Source organism: Megalopta genalis, unplaced genomic scaffold (genome assembly GCF_051020955.1).
Source record: "Megalopta genalis isolate 19385.01 unplaced genomic scaffold, iyMegGena1_principal scaffold0101, whole genome shotgun sequence".
NCBI classification, from domain to species: domain Eukaryota; kingdom Metazoa; phylum Arthropoda; class Insecta; order Hymenoptera; family Halictidae; genus Megalopta; species Megalopta genalis.
Genome location: NW_027476170.1, coordinates 519,642 through 537,171, shown reverse-complemented (window position 1 = coordinate 537,171; position 17,530 = coordinate 519,642). Strand labels below are relative to the sequence as shown.

Below are 17,530 nucleotides of genomic sequence, written 5' to 3'. Positions count from 1 at the left end.
CCAGCTCCAAGAAGGCGAAGACAGTTCCATCTGCTAGCAAGATCGTGGCGTCAGTTTCTTGGGATGCGCGTGGAATAATTTTCATCGATTATCTTGAAAAAGGAAAAACAATCAACGACGAGTATTATGCGAATTTACTGCAGCGTTTGAGTGACAAAATCAAGGAAAAACGACCACATTTGGCGAAAAAGAAGGTGTTGTTTCACCAAGGCAATGCACCAGTTCACACATCCAGAAGTTTGAAATAAAGTTTGAATTGCTTCCTCACGCACCCTATTCGCCAGGTTTAGTCTCCTCGGATTATTTTTTCTTCACAATAATGAAGAGGTGAAGTCTGCGGTTAATGGCTATTTTGAGGAGCTCGATGGTTCTCACTATAAACAGGGTATCGAAGCTATTGAACACCGCTGGGAAAAATGTACCCAGATAAAGGAGATTATGTTGAAAAATAAAGATGTTTGTTCCCAAATATCTTGTGTTTCCTTTGTTAGGTCAGGTACTTCTGGGACCACCCTCGTATTTATTTCGAGAATGCAAGATCCGACAGAAAAATGAAGTGGAAGGTTCTTTCCTTTGACGAGGTTTTGAGTTTGTCAGATACAAATGTATCTGCTGGCCCGGATTTATAGCTTCGAATATTTTCTTTTTATCCTTATTAAGATCACCGTGAACCATTGCCTAGAAAAACCAATTAAATCAAAATAATCTTTATAGCGTGTGTTCATTTGAAAACTTGAAATCTAAATATCGAAAATATTTTCGGGAAAAATATTCAATACAAATTTACTCAATTTCAAGGGGAATTTGTATTCTTTTTTTGTTTCTTTAAATGGAAGCTTATATTTTTATTTACAGATTTTTACTGTACCCGAATAAAGAATAATTTTTTGTATGAAATATTGTATATTAGATTTTTTCTTACAAAGATATTTAATAAAATTAGTTTTTTTACTTCTGAAACTTCTTTATTTAATTTATAAAGAAAGTATCATTTTAACTTGGGATAGCGATGATTTATCTTGTGAATTTTTGTTTGTGCTTTAGACATATAAAGCCTGCTCTACAGGATGAGCACAATTACCCTCCAAATAATCTTCAAAGCGGTGAACAAAAAAATAAATAAAATACATGTATTTATTTCCCCTTTGAAATAAAGTAACTTTTGTATTCAACATTTTTCCCAGAAATGTGTTGTTTACGAGATATTTAAATTCAAATGTCATCAAATTATAACGTTATAATTCGTTACAATTAACGAACTCCCATAATAACATTATAATTCGTGAAGTCAGATACTACCACAGAACAGAATGGTTTTATGATTTCAATAACTTCTCTAAATTTTGTGTAAAATTTCTACATATGTGATTCTTCAAGTCGTAGATTATTTATACTTCCACTTATGTATATACTGTATTTTCAGGCTTCAATATTTGTCTGTTTGCGCCATACTGTTTTTAGTGTATTTCTATTTCTTGCAATTATTATTATTAATATCTTGATTTCAGGACTTCATTATACAATTCCCTTATAGCAAAGTTTTCCTAACCCAATTCCAGGCAACGATTGGAACATTTTTGTCGTTTCTCTCATAGAGTAGCTCCTGTTAATAATGATAATTTAAAAATTGGTGGGGTATGTCGTGACTCACCACACCGACGCACTGGGTTAACAAAGATCTCTAATAAATTAATAATTAACATGTCGACATAAAAATCAATTAACACAAAATTTTATGAAGCATGCCATGTATTAATATATTTGACTTCATTGAATTTGATTAGAGAAAAACGTTTTGTAAATTATCCACTAGCAAAGGAAATAGAAAAAAGTAAAAGTTTACAAAGTGTTGCCAGTAACGAAAATAAGTTGCAATGTTTACCAACTAATCAAATCTTTTCAACGCCAATTTTAGCCATAAATACATTTAACCTAACTTTGTCACTCATAATTATTCTCATATTTGTAATGTTACAAAAAAATTGTTAGAGAAAAAGTTATGGTATTTTAGATGGGAAAGTAGGCTATAATCTATAGTCGTAGTACAGGAAATAATAGTCGAAAGAGAAGAAAAAATATCCAATGTCTTTTGAAATTATTCAACAGAACTTCAATGATTTCTTTAGTTGTTAATCTAACTGTATAGGTAGCTTGTTATTGTCAAAGAACATTATATTTATCAGTGCAATCAAAGAATAATAGCTTAGAAATCAATTATTTAGAATAACATTTTCTTCGCGATTGAGCTTTTCGTGAATTTATTATTTGCAAATAAATTATTCGTGAATAAACAGTTCGCGAATAAATTGCTCGCAAATAAGGTAACAGTGACTTATTCGTGAATAAAATTATTCAATTATTCATTCGAATAATTGTTTATATAAGAAATCATTCGAATAATGGCCAACTGCGGATAATGGCCAATATCCCACTACGCTCATCAAGTCGCATATCACATTGATGCCGGGTTAATATTTAGAACTGTATATTGTATTCACTATTATACTATTATTTACGTACTGCGACAAAGAAGAGGCTGCAGATAAGAAAAATGGACTTCATCGTGTAGTGCTTGAAAGTCACGCTGTTTCGACAGGAGTATCCGCAAACTGATGTTTGCCGATGCTTAAACACGGTATTTATACGTCGCGGATATTTATCGTTCCATATGTTAGATCTGTGTAACAACAGGAAGGGAAAATAATAGGAAGGAAAATAATTGCCCTGCTTATTTGATTTTTTACGTAATGTGTTTTAATTACAATCTGACAGGAGTAATCAATTCGCGTCGTCCGTGCCCGCCCATAAATTACATGATTCCTTCGCGAAAATCGTTCTTCATTAGCAAATATCTGGAAATGACACATTGTCCGACTTATTGAGTCATTCCGCGAACAATGGGTATCATTGTTACAATAAAGTGGGCTTGTTAAAATTTATGTCTCGACAATTTGTACAATTGGGTTATTAGTTGTTTATGCAAACAATTTTATAAAATTCGAATTATATTTTAGAATTAGAAATAAATAACTCGTAGATAAACGGTGACTAAAAAGAAGGTTCTTTAAAAGAACTCTTTTTAATAACCATCTAAAATATTTCATCATTCTAAAAATAATAGATCTTCTAACTCTCGAAGAGTCCAATTAAGTCACAACTGCTAAGTGTACTTGTTATAGGCTAGATTAGAATTTAGAATTAACCAACACGCAACATTCAAATCGCGTTTCGTTCCCCGTGGTCACCATTTTCGGCTCGGAGCATTGCAGGCGCTTGGGCCTCTTACTTCATATACAGGGTGTTCCACAATTATTTTAACAGCTGAAAATGAGGGGTAGCTGAGGTCATTTGAAGTAACATTTTCCTTTGCGAAAATGCAATCTGCGGCTTTGTTTTCGAGTTATTAACGAAAAAAAACTGGCCAATGAGAGGTGACGGTGCGAGAGAGAGAGAGAGAGAGAGAGTCCGCGAGAGAGTCCGCAGCACGAGGTTTTGACAGAAGGTCGCGACGGACTCGAGCCGCGTTCGAAGTACTGAACAAGTCACGAAGCGTGAAATTTCCGGATTTTTTTTATTACGTAAAAGTGATATTTTTAAGAAAAATGCTGTTCACCTCTACTTTAGAACGTCTGAAGAATATTTACTAATTTTTCGGACTCGAAATAATATGTAGTTTAACCGTAACAGCCGTTTTAATTTTCTGGCGTGCATGACACCTCATATGTACCATATGAAATTTTTATGCAAGGTGTACAGTGAAGATTAACAAAGTTCGTCAATGATATTTTAATTTAAATAATTCCGTGTTCGAACAGAATTCAACGAATGATTCGCAAAGCTGATTTAATAATAAATAATCGCATTAAGGGACGTAAAGCATTTGTTTATTAGAGAATTATGAAAAATATCGATAAGAAACTCACCCATTTAGTTGAGGATGCATTTGCTGACTCGTACGTACTGACCTCGTACAACGAACAACTGATCCCAGATCGATGACCGCAACATTCGAAGGATACTGTCGAGGAAACCTCTGGTATGATTATTTGCGAAGTTCACTTATATACACTGCACTGTCACCAAACACTGATCAGTTAATTAATCACTGATCATCCGAATCACTTGTGGATATTAAGAAAGATCACTGAGACTCGTTCGCGGATAATCGTTTATTCGACGCGTTCGTTCGGAAGTCGACGTTTTACTGCCAAAAAATCGAGGCCTCGACCGTGGGCCCTTGTCGTTCGTCGTTCGATATTTTTCATATTTCTCTAATAAACAAATCCTTTATGTACCTTGACACGATTATTTATTATTAAACCAACTTTGCGAATCATTCGTTGAATTCTGTTCGGTCACGGAATTATTTAAATTAAAATATCATTTACGAACTTTGTTAATCTTCATTGTACACCTTGCATAAAAATTTCATATGGTACACATGAGGTGTCATGCACGCCAGAAAATTAAAACGGCTGTTACGGTTAAACTACATATTATTTCGAGTCCGAAAAATTAGTAAATATTCTTCAGACGTTCTAAAGTAGAGATGAGCAGCGTTTTTCTTAAAAATATCACTTTTACGTAATAAAAAAAAATCCGGAAATTTTACACTTCGTGACTTGTTCAGTACTTCGAACGCGGCTCGAGTCCGTCGCGACCTTCTGTCAAAACCTCATGCTGCGGACTCTCTCGCGGACTCTCTCTCTCTCTCTCTCTCTCTCTCTCTCTCGCACCGTCACCTCTCATTGGCCAGTGTTTTTCGTTAATAACTCGAAAACAAAGCCGCAGATTGCATTTTCGCAAAGGAAAAAGTTACTTCAAATGACCTCAGCTACCCCTCATTTTCGGCTGTTAAAATAATTGTGGAACACCCTGTATATAGCTGTGTGTAGCATTTAGGTGAAGGAAGAGGTCTAGTCCTTGCGATTCTTATGTTGTGTGCCCTGGGCCCGATCCTCATTCCGAGTCCTGGATAAGATTACTGTACTCTGTTTGTGGAGTTCAGGTGTTTTCGCTACTGAAACAATTTCAGCAATTTAATTGACTTTTCTTAAGAATCTAAAGGTAAATTTCAAAGATTCTTTTATCGATTTTTTTTTAAATTTTCCCATGAAACAAATATCAAATTTTCTTTGAATATTAGGAAAAAGAGAAACAAACGTTTTGGAGCCAGAGCGTTACTGTTACTGTGTGTCCTCCATCTATAAAGTACAGTTGCTGTTCCTCAGTTACTGTGGTCTTCCATGAATACTGTATTTCAATTACTGTACTCCCTCCCAGAATGCTGAGCTTGAACAACTGTGCACAATAGTAATTTAACATTTGACATACTTCAACAAATTGTATTTTCTATTTAAAAAATGTAATATTTCAATATTATTTAAAAGTCCACATTAGAGATGAAAATTTGAACGAAAATTTTATATTCACATTTCTTCTCTTTAAAAATATAACAGATGATTAGAATTTCGCGCGAAACATAAATTCAATTACCATACACAGTAAATGAACTACGAAAAACAGACGTTAAAAACAAAAATTCAAATAAACCGTCACTGTTTCTCTTTTCCGTAATCTTCATACGTTTTACCAATACAATTAACATTGTGATATCTTGTTTAGAAATATTTATTTCACTGAATATTGATCTTCGTTCCTTCAGTAGTTTCTTAAGCATTTTCGTAAGCTTCGCAGAAAATTTTGTATCAAAATACGGAAATAATTTTTGTGATATTTTAAGAACTGTGTTTCACATGATTAATTTTAACAAATAATTGGTTAACTGACTTTAGATAAAAAGTTTGCTATGTTTTATTCTATAAATATAAAGTTAATTATGCTTGAAAATAAATAAAAGGCAAGGTAATTGGCTACCCCACTCTCAATTAGTTATCCCACTATCTTATTGTATAGTACAGTGACTCGCATTAATACTCGGACACCTTTTAAATGATAATAATTTTTTTGCAAAAGTAGACGAAACAATTGTATTTTTTCACATTTCAGAAAAACTAGTTTGTTAGGCAATGTCTACAAATGTTCTTTTTAAGAATTTTAACTAATTGAATGGTAGGAAAACATAAAGAATTCGCGTTTTTGAACTTTTTTATCTGAGCTTATAACGAAAATGTAAACAATGCGTCTAGTAGATCTCTCGACCACCTATATGCATACTGCAAATTTTATCGAATTCGGTTAAACCAGAGGCGAGATACAGACGTTGAAAGGTTTTAATAACGGCAGTTTTCTTACAGTTTTGGATCAAAATCGTGATGAAACTGCGATTTTTGCGATCTTTAATTTGTTGTAAGTTACCGAGATCTACGGAAGACATTTTTCAAATTTTCGTTATAGGGTCAGATAAAAAATTTAAAAAACGAGAGATTTTTATTTTTTTGCCATTCTAAGTAATAGCAAAATTAAAAAAAAGCCCTTCAGTTATCGTCTAGTAGACTAGTCCCTCTATAATCTAAAAAAAATTAAAATCATTTCATTCAGTTCTCAAAAAATTATTGCGGTTTAAAAGGAGTACGAACACTTTTGTGGGTCACTGTACGTACAGTAAATTCTCTCCAATTGTCCCTCAGCTTGTAAATAAGAATGGACAATTTGGGAACAGAAAAAACGACTATTCGAGGCTTGATTAATGGTATCACCTCATCCCAAATTGTCTATTTTTGTTTACAAGCTGATAGACAATTGGAGAAAATTGACCGTACAATGTTCATATAATTTTTAATATTTTTGTTACACCTATTGTTATCATCTGAGAAATGAATTATGTGTTTGATGAAATCCTCTCATCTGAACGCGATCTTCGATTATTTGAATGAGAAGTTACGAATAGTGGAGATAATCGGCGGATTCCTTATATGAACCTATCCGATTATATGAAGTGATTGTCACCCTACTATAATAGCAACTGTAATAGCAAAAAAGAAAAGCATTTTGGTCATTGTGTAGTAAAATAGTCCTCCTAACATCTCCAAAAAATTCAAGTCGTTTCGTTCAATTTGAAAAATAGTTATTCTGATTTAAAGGGTATTCAAATATTAATACGAGTCACTATATGTAAAATAATATAGAGTGTGGCATTTTAAACAGGTCATCTGAATAACTCGCTTGTTTTTGAAGATAGTAGAAACTGCATTAGACTAAACTTACTTGGTATCGGGGGGCTCATAATCTGGTATTATCAATTTTTCTGTAGGTGGAGGCATCAAGGAGATATGAAGGTCAATTCTTGTTTTTTTTTAATGGAACAGTAAGTTTTTTTACTTACATTCTGATAGAGTGTTTCGAGGCGAATACAATGAACTATTATGAAGGTCATTCAAGGTCACCCAAAGTGACACAGAAAAGCAAAGCAAAAATACAGTAAAATGGCAAATAATCATACAAATTTGTTTAGAAATCTAATAAAAAATAATGTCATCTATTTACTTGTGTGAAATTTTTATCGTCATAATGTAAAAGCTACGATCAAGTCCAATGCAATGACCACAACACTATGACCATATGACATTTAGTACGAAATGCCCAGAAATATTTACGACATTTCTAATCCTTCGGTGAAATGTATAAATCTCTGAATTTTTCTTCAAATTATTTTCTAAAACAGATAATTTAAAATTACCAATAATATTTGAGGATACAGATAAGCGTACAATGTGACTGAATGTTTGTTTATCTTTTGTGACCCGTTCCACGTAATACACACACGTGATACACAAGTATTCGAAAAATACTCTGAGACAATTTATTTTCTCTTGCAATTGACTTTGGGTGACCTTGAATGACCTTCATAATAGCTCGCCTCGAAACACTATCATTCTTTACATGTTTCTAAAAACATTGTATAATAGCAACAATTGTAAATAAATTACTCCCTTTTCTTCATCATACTCGATGTGAGTAACACCGAACGGAAATGTTGCGGGTTTTTGAAGAATATTTTAATGTTGATCTATTGTTTCGAGGGATTATGTTGCTTCGTAATTAGCATCTTTTTCACCGAGCATAAGCAAATGCTCGACGATTCCTTGTCGTTCTCGAACTGATGCATTAGCGTAAATAAATACCCCCGTCCATGAGTCGAAGTTGCATTTAAAAGAGCCGTGTATCTTCCGTGTGGTATCGCGTGTTCTCGCGGCCTTGTTATTTACATTGCCAAGTTCACGCCACTGGCTGCTTGATCTTGAGAGAGTTGCGTGATCATGGAGTCGCGATGTCTCGACGCGACGGAGACACAAAATTATCTATATTTTTATTTAAACTTCTGAAACATTATGTTGTAATTGATTTGTAAAAATAGCATTTGGATTTTTGTATGCTTTTAGCATAAAATAGATATCTTAAAAATAAAACCTTTCAAATTGACAAATTTTATATTATTAAATGTTTTAAAAACTATCAAGCATGCACTACAAATGAGAAATCGAATAACAACTTTTACGTTTTCTTCATAATTCGAATTTGTCTTCTTGCGCGACCACTACTTTACTTTTTGCAAGTCCATCCGAACATCATTACGTTAATGTTAAATAATTGTTAAATAAAATAAATAAAATTGTGTTTCAAAAAATTCAAAAGTTTTAATGTTTTTAATTTAAATTCTGTGCTGAAACATGCGTATAAATTTTTGTCCTAATTCTGTAGAAGTGTATAAACAAATTATCATTTTACAGAAAAGTGTTTTCATTCGTTTCGCACAGTTAGTTGTTTCCACGTGTTTCCAGCGGTTTTCTGTTATTCTACTAATAGCTATTTAGATGTTTTAAACCATTATCTCACTTCGCATATACCAGATTGAACTAAACTACACAGTTTGATAATCGTTCACGAACTAATTACAGTACCGTGAACTCAATATTTAAAACAAATTTTCGGATGTCGCAGAGAAGAGCATTGAATTGCATTCAATGTTCCTAATTTGAGACGGGCATTTCAAATGGGCATTCGAAAATAGAGAATTGAATATGGAACTGGGGGACATGGTGCGAAAACGGTGTTAGACGACAGACAGGTATACACTTATAAGTTATCATTTAATTCATAGTAAGGGAATCTAACATCAGCTGCCGTGTTTTCATAATAAACAATGAATAGGTATTTTTATATTTTTCGTTAATATATATAATGACACCATTTTTATTACAAAGGAATAATCTATAATTCATAATATAGATTCTTACAATTGATCAGACGTTATCACAAATAAAAATTAATTTTTTAAATCTTTGTTTAATCAGTTTCAAATTATTTTAATTCTCTTTTACATGTATTTCTTAGCGTCTGTTTATTTTGCTTATACAAGTGCCTGTAACAAAAAAGTAAAATCATTACTTTTCTCAAATAATTCGTTTTTGAGAAGATTAATGTATTCCAAAGAGGAATAATTACGATTACGATCTTGAATTAGTTGATCTTGTAATGGTTGCTTCTCAATGGTGTCTGTAACAATAATGTTGATAACGATGACGTACCCTCAACCTTGCTTTCTAGCCAGTACTACAAATTCGTAATAACCAGAGATCGTTAGGAATCGAGGAACAGCTGCGACAAAGAAAAGTTCGATTAGGTTGCGAAAAATTAATTAGTAGAATACTGAATTAATGTTAGAACTACTGAGCTTAGTTAGTTAGTCCTAACTTAGTTAGGACTAATGTATATTGTTTCATAACAATGATAAGAATTAATTTATTTGAACTTTGTACGATTTTTATTATACTATATGCTTGCATAAAAAAAATTTTATCAAAAAATGTCATACTTATTTCATATGATTAACGAATATTAGAATACGATTTTATATTGAATTCGAATATACCTCAGAATCCACGTCCCAAACACATTTCCCTAGTTCCCATGCGATCTCGCAACCATTCAACGTAGCAGGTACTGCAACAAAAATTGGATCATTTTGTTGCTGGTTATGGGCTCAACTTCGATATACAGTGGCTAAAAGAAGTATTTGCATATCATTTTTAAAACGGATTAATTTTTTTGTAATTGGGCTAAGCGACCAAAATTTTTTCATGGATATTAGAGGGATTAGTTTACTAGACAATGGCTACAAAATTATTTTGAAAAATTGCAATTTGTTAGCCTCATTAGAGATGTAAAATATGCTGTTTTCTTAATTTTTTAATCTGTGCCCATAACGAAAATTTAGAAAGTACATTTTGTAGATTTCGGTGACATATTTGCGTACTGAAAATTTCATTGAAATCAGTTGATCTTGGTATGAGCTATAAACAATTAAAGACCGTAAAAATTGCAGTTTTGCCTCAATTTTTGACATTTTCGACCAATAACTATCAGAATTCTGTAGTTTGTAAAATTTTTCAATGATTATAACTTGACTCTGCCTTAACCAATTTCGATTTAGCATGCATATAAGCTACCGAGATCTACACAATGCATTTTTTAAATTTTCGTTATGGGCTTAGATAAGAAAGTTGAAAAAACAGCATTTTCTAACATTCTTTTATCATGCCAACAATTTGCAATTTATGAAAATAATTTTTTAATTGCTTGATCCAATTATAACGTCATTTCTTTTTAAAAGGTGTGCGAATACTTGTTTTACCCATTGTACATACAGGGTCTTCCATTTAAAAATTTCCACCTAAATATCTCCTCCAATAGTACTGTCGCAATAAATTTTCTTATATGGAAATTGACTGGTATCAAGAAACGAATACGATGCAAAACAAAGATTTTTTGCAGGTAATTTCTTTCGGAGTATTCAAGGTTGTGGATGTTGAAAATCATTGAAAATATTATAACCCCTTGCAGTACGCCGAAATTCTGAAAAAGCCATGCCTAACTTGTCCGCCGGAATGGTCGCTGGAGGAGCCGAGCGGCGGAGCTCGAGTGGCGCAATTTGAAACACACGACACCTTACGACTGAGTTACATAGTCCCGCTCGTATTTACTTCACGCGATGGAGCTCTTTGGAAATTCAAATAAATTTGAATAAAAAACTTGCAAAAAATACTTTAATTTAATTTTTTTAAATTTAATTACATATCATAAGAAATAAATTTTTTATAAGCTATAATAATATGATTAAATACAAGATCTTTCGGCATATTTTTCCTGGTATTACGCACAGTACCAATAACATTTGTTTTTTGATTGTGCAATTTTAGGAAGAGAGCGGGTGAGGAATACCAGATGTCCATATACAATGTGTATCCTTTATTTAGTACCGGTTTTACAAATTCTATCACAACATTTTCCGATGTCATTTGAAAGAATTTTGCCTTGGCCCCCCAATATATATTTTAAATTTGCTGCAGAATCCAGTTTTTGCTTCACATAATTTATATATTTTTAATCCAAACCTGGCATGTTTGGATGAGTTAAATTGTTTGTATGCCAAGCGGCATACATTATATCGCATTAATGACTCATCAATACTTATATGTTGATCTGCTGTGTAAGTCTTACTAAATTTGTCGTTCCAATAATTAATAATTAGTCTTATCTTGTGAAGGGGGTCTTTGCTTTGGTCCGTTACATTATTTGCGAAATGCAAGCATCGTGATATTTGAGTGAATCTTTTCAACGGCATTACTTTACCAAATATAGGAGTTTCTATCACCGCGACTTCCCCTTCCTAGACCAATGCATTTGAATATTAGGTTTTTTGACTTGCGTTATCAAAATATACAACGCATAATAAGCCAACGTCTCATTCTGGGTGACTGGAAACCAACCATCATCCATTTTCCTTCTTCTCCCATTGCTCATTATTTGTTGGACATAAAGATTTGTTTGCGTAACTACAATGTCCCAGAAATTTCCGTCGAACACAATACAAAATAAATCTAATAATCCGTCATGTGTATCTAACTGATCTAAAACATAGTCTTTTACACCATGGGACTCGGAATATTCCGAAATTTTTATTATGTTCTCAGTTTCCTTCCAATTCAAGTCAACACTCGCATCAGGTCTAGGATTTTCCTCTTCATCACTGTCATATACAGAGCGTCCCAAAAATGTCTCGCAATACGGAAATGTGGGGTAGCTAAGGTCATTCTGAGTAACTTTTTCCTTTGCGAAAATGCAATCTGTGGCTTTGTTTACGAGTTATTAACGAAAAACACTGGCCAATGAGAGGTGACGGCGCGAAGTTCGAGACCCCGCAGAGCGAAGCTTTGACAGAAGATCGGGACGGATTCGAGCCGCGTTTGAAGTATTGAACAAGTCACGAAGTGTGAACTTCCCGGATTTTTTCGTTCGACTCCCGAACGAACGCGTCGAATAAACGATTATCCGCGAACGAGTCTCAGTGATCTTTCTTAATATCCACAAGTGATTCGGATTATCAGTGATTAATTAACTGATCAGTGTTTGGTGACAGTGCAGTGTATATAAGTGAACTTCGCAAATAATCATACCAGAGGTTTCCTCGACAGTATCCTTCGAATGTTGCGGTCATCGATCTGGGATCAGTTGTTCGTTGTACGAGGTCAGTACGTACGAGTCAGCAAATGCATCCTCAACTAAATGGGTGAGTTTCTTATCGATATTTTTCATAATTCTCTAATAAACAAATGCTTTACGTCCCTTAATGCGATTATTTATTATTAAATCAGCTTTGCGAATCATTCGTTGAATTCTGTTCGAACACGGAATTATTTAAATTAAAATATCATTGACGAACTTTGTTAATCTTCACTGTACACCTTGCATAAAAATTTCATATGGTACACATGAGGTGTCATGTACGCCAGAAAATTAAAACGGCTGTTACGGTTAAACTACATATTATTTCGAGTCCGAAAGATTAGTAAATATTCTTCAGACGTCCTAAAGTAGAGGTGAACAGCGTTTTTCTTAAAAATATCACTGTTACGTAGTAAAAAAATCCTGAAAGTTCACGCTTCGTGACTTGTTCAATACTTCGAACGCGGCTCGAGTCCATCCCGATCTTTTGTCAAAGCCTCGTGCTGCGGGGTCTCGAACTTCGCGCCGTCACCTCTCATTGGCCAGTGGTTTTCGTTAGTAACTCGTAAACACAGCCGCAGATTGCATTTTCGCAAAGAAAAAAGTTATTTAGAATGACCTCAGCTACCCCACATTTCCGTATTGCGAGACATTTATAGGACACCCTGTATAATTAATCTTCGTGCAGGATTCACCACTGGCACAATGACGCTGCTGTCATCACAATTTTCATCACTGTTTATGACTCTTTCTTCTATTCTTTCACTACTCTCACTTCCCCACGAACTCCGTGTTTTTTTATACCAATTTTGCTTCTTTTCTTATACATGATCGTGGGCTTGGCAAAATTATAAATAATGAAGAATAATACTGTCTGCAAAGGAGGCTATTCGAAACGTATGCGCCTTACGAGGCGCGGAATGGTACAAACTGAAGAACGACTGAAACTTTCTTGGTCTCGCCGAGTGCCCATGTTTATTTACCTTAGAGAGCTTATTTATACCGCGGAAAGTAACACTATCCCCAAGGTAACACTTGGCCTATATGGGGACACAGAATGCCGAGATTAGGACCACGAGTCAAACTCGTGATATTCATGTTTGGCATGGAATTGTAGCAACGAGTCAAACTCGTGATATTCAATTTTGGCACAAAATTTTCATCACGAGTCAGACTCGTGAAAGTAGTGCAAGGGGATAATTAGCATTGGCGATGTTTGACACACTTATCTTTCGGGATTCGTTACTAAATAGTTTATTTTATTAATGCTTTAATAAAATCTATAGAATATATCGTCAAAAGTCTAGGCATTAATGTAAACGTAACGATTTCTCGAATAGAAATGAATTTTCACCGAAAAAATGGTTAAAATCCACCCTACTTCTCTGCAACCGAAGCGCATGAAACCTCTTAACCCGTAAACTAATAAATCGTAGACTATTTTATACCTCGTTCTCGACAAAGCTCGACTACGTGTTCGACTCGTGGAAGATATTTCTCTTCTAGCATTAGACGAGCATTCCTAAGGATCCAATCGTACTGCACCTCGTCGTGTCTCATCTAACAGGAAATAAGTAATTTTGTATCAATTATGGTATGCATAGAATTTTGCAACTTGTCCTGCAATTTATACAAAAGTGCATTGGTTCAACTATTAAACTGTATTAATTATTTGAAGATAAATGCTATCGCTAAACAATTTCAAGCACCCTCTTACATTACAGCTACAATTTTTATATTTAATTACATCTTAAATTGATCACTATAACCGAATATTATTTATGAGATAGCGCCTGATCCAGTGTAAATTGTTAATAAAAAATATTTTTTATTTTCTAGATTAGTATTTCAACCTGTTTTTGAAACTTCTTCCATAAGCAAAAAATAAATGTAATGTGTGTGTTACTAGAATTAAGCTCGACTACATACTTTACCTGGTGAAGAATGAGAAATTAATTTCACGCATGCTCTTATTTAAGGCAGAAACTAGATTATGGATTCATGAAATTATGACAAAAGTAAGTAGATCAGAAGCAAAATAGCAAAATCACTATGTGAAGTTCAAAGTACTGTTGCATTATTTGCGGCTAATTAACGCAGGTTTCTGTATGTTAAGATTCGTGCACGTTATTTATACCTTGCATAATAGTTCACAGTCTAATCATAATTAAACAAGTAAATATTTACATAAATTAATACTTTGGTATGAAGCAAACTATTAAGCATAAATGTAGATTTCTTTTCCTCGATCTACGTCATTTTAATCTAGAATTAAAATTGTCTCGTTCTACAAGATACTATTAGGAACGAAGAAATGCTGGTAATTGTAGCTGTGAAAGAAATCGTAGTGCAAAGGGTTAATAAATTAATCATGAATCTTAAATCTTGAGAGTTAAAAAAGAAATTTCGTGTAATCAATATACATAGAAAATATTACTCACGGACTTCGTCGCGGTTAGTATGCACTTCATGAAACACATCAATCTCTCGACCCTCGGGAACTCGCCTTTCTGTAGTCCATCCAATAGTTCTGCACAATGAAATCGATGAAAATAATGTCGCGGTGTTTCAACGGAGTAAGAATGAGTTATACAGATGAATATCCGATTTACTTAGGTTGATTATACCTTCGGTTACATTTGTCTTCTTCTGACAGGGCTTCTTGAGATGTATAACACTATTCTTGGCCTCTTCTAAGGTCATTTTTTTCTACGAATGCAAAGGGAGTCACTTCCTTGCGCAATTCGCGAATACGGAATGATCGATTTCAACTCACGCTTTCGGCTACCCAAATGATCGTAAGCATGAACAGAAATCCTATTGCGAAAGCAATGCTTAGGTTCCTCATTTTGAAGTGTTATAGCTCCCGCCTGATTATAATTCTAGGGTACCCTTCTGTAGCTGCCTCCTATTGCAAACAGATACCTACAACCCTGCTTGCGTCGACCTTTTCAGCAGAACAATATCGATCTGATTAAACATTATCTCCAAAAGTATAGAACAACGGTTTTAAGTTTAAGCTAACTCCTGCAAGCACTTAGCCAAATGCTTATCGCATTTTATCCGCTACAAATCATTTTAAATTGTAAAGGAAATCTGTTAGCTATACATTCTCTCTACTATTTTTCACATTATGAAACAAAAATTTTGGAAAGTTTTATCATTTTTCGAAATTTATATGTCATTTAATTTTTGCAGTGCACAAAAGAGAATCACAAAGATAGTATACGAAGAGTTCATCTACATGCATGAATTTTCTTAAAAGACGATTCTTTCAGCCGATCTAACGCGAACATCATGTTCAACACTATTTTTAACGATATTTTGTATTACATTATTTACCGAATTAAATTTGTGATATCTAGACTGCGGATTTTATGCATTTTTGACGAAAATAACTAGGTTAAATACAAAACTGTGATGATAATAGATGAAGTGAAGAATCTCTTTAAATGTGTGCAACTTATTAAAATGGCGGAAAGGGGGAAAACATTTTTGTTAGGCTTAAGGTTCTTGTAAGTAGTTTAGTCAAAATTTATTTTGCACAAAAATCCGCAGTCTATTGATGACTGTAGCGAAAGTCAAGAAGTGTTCGTATAGAAAACATTGAAAAAATTTTTGATAATATGTCCTTTAACTCCTTTGGTAAAAATACTGTTAAATAGAAATTATTGAAAGGTGTTCTTTATATCTTTGGTAGAAATAGCGTTAATGCTAATACACTATTCATGGATCGTAAAACTTTTTATTAATTCAAGAACAAAGCTGTTATATTTACTCGCCGTTAAATTGTTACTCGCTGCGAGATTTATATTGACAGTTTTACAGGCAGAATGACTTTTTTAAAATTCGTCTAAATGACTCGAATTTTTTTCAGTGATAGAGGGACTAATCTACGAGACAATGGCCGTAATACCTTTCTTTAACTTTGCTATTACTTGGAATATCAAGGTTTTCTCTCTCAGCTTTTAACGAAAATTTATAAAATACGTTTTGACCTTGATATGTGCTATAAACAATTAAAGATCGCGAAAATTATAGTTTTGTCCCGATTTTTGACACTTTTAACCAATACCTGTTAGTAATCTGCAGTTGTTTTAAATCTTTCAAATTTAAATCTTTCTTTTCTTAACTCTGCATTAACTGCTTTCGATAAAGCTTTCGGTATGCAAACAAGAGAGAGTTACTGAGATCTATAAAACGCATTATTTAAATTTTTATTATAGGCATAGATAAAAAAATTAAAAACATCAGTTTTTCATTTAAATAAATTCAAGCCATTAACACCAATTTTGGAAAAGTTATTCCGTTTGAAATGCTACCAACATATTCCACGCGGATAGCCAAGATTTCAACGATGGATGAATTAATTTCGATAAAAATTTTCACAGCTTTACAAAACATTCACAATTAGTCGACGATCTATTATCCGTAGGGAAGAGCTGCGTTTTATTCAATGAAGTAATGAAGTCTAATGTATACCAGGCTGAGCACTATCCGGAGTAGTTTGTCCGATGAATACAAAAACGAGGAAGAGTAAACTATTTATCTCGAGCGCGAGCCAAGAATCTGTACCCTTTTATATTCAGTAGTGTCGGGCCATTCGGGCAGTAGGAGAACGAACAATTTTTGTGTCTTTGGTGATTCGTGACTGACCCGTGATTAGTCCGTTGATCGTGTGATTAAAATACGAATGCAATCTCCGCTTGCATGATCCGAGATGTTAATAGCTGTGCCCGAAAAGGAAGAGTAATGCGGCCCACGTAATACGTTGCGCCAGGATGTGCAGGGATTATGTAATGCTTGTATCGTCGCCATCACCTCCGAACTGTTTTTTGTTGGGGTGTTTGTAGTTTCGATTACAACTAATCGAAAGGAGTCAGGCCTTTGACACTAGACGCTGCGGATTATTCTTGTTCCAGTATTCTCTCCTAACTGGTGCAATTTCGGGTTCGATAGAGGCAGGGAAGAATGGGGTAATGGTTGTCACTTCAGCAAAAATTGCAATACGTTTAAAATATGAGGCAACATGTTTATTTAAAGTAACTTTTTCTCGATTTTAAGC

At 33.8% G+C, this 17,530-nt stretch overlaps 1 protein-coding gene across 4 annotated transcripts; it reads right to left on the bottom strand.

The window, feature by feature from the left end:
• Window positions 1-9,031: 9,031 nt before the first annotated feature.
• On the bottom strand, window positions 9,032-17,064 carry LOC143262247 (general odorant-binding protein 72-like). Of its 4 annotated transcripts, XM_076528162.1 has the most exons (9): window positions 16,948-17,064; window positions 15,242-15,412; window positions 15,078-15,174; window positions 14,907-14,995; window positions 13,914-14,025; window positions 10,795-10,961; window positions 9,833-9,903; window positions 9,406-9,558; window positions 9,032-9,322 (listed from the first exon to the last, which is right to left on the bottom strand). In XM_076528162.1, exons 2-6 carry the CDS (start codon window positions 15,311-15,313, stop codon window positions 10,945-10,947), a joined length of 387 nt encoding a protein of 128 aa, XP_076384277.1. In that variant the 5' UTR covers window positions 15,314-15,412; window positions 16,948-17,064; the 3' UTR covers window positions 9,032-9,322; window positions 9,406-9,558; window positions 9,833-9,903; window positions 10,795-10,944. The 4 variants fall into 4 exon arrangements, with proteins under 4 accessions (XP_076384277.1, XP_076384274.1, XP_076384276.1 ...); XM_076528159.1 differs by lacking the exon at window positions 10,795-10,961; XM_076528161.1 differs by lacking the exon at window positions 10,795-10,961 and having other exon boundaries at window positions 15,093-15,174.
• Between the last annotated feature and the right edge of the window lie 466 nt (window positions 17,065-17,530).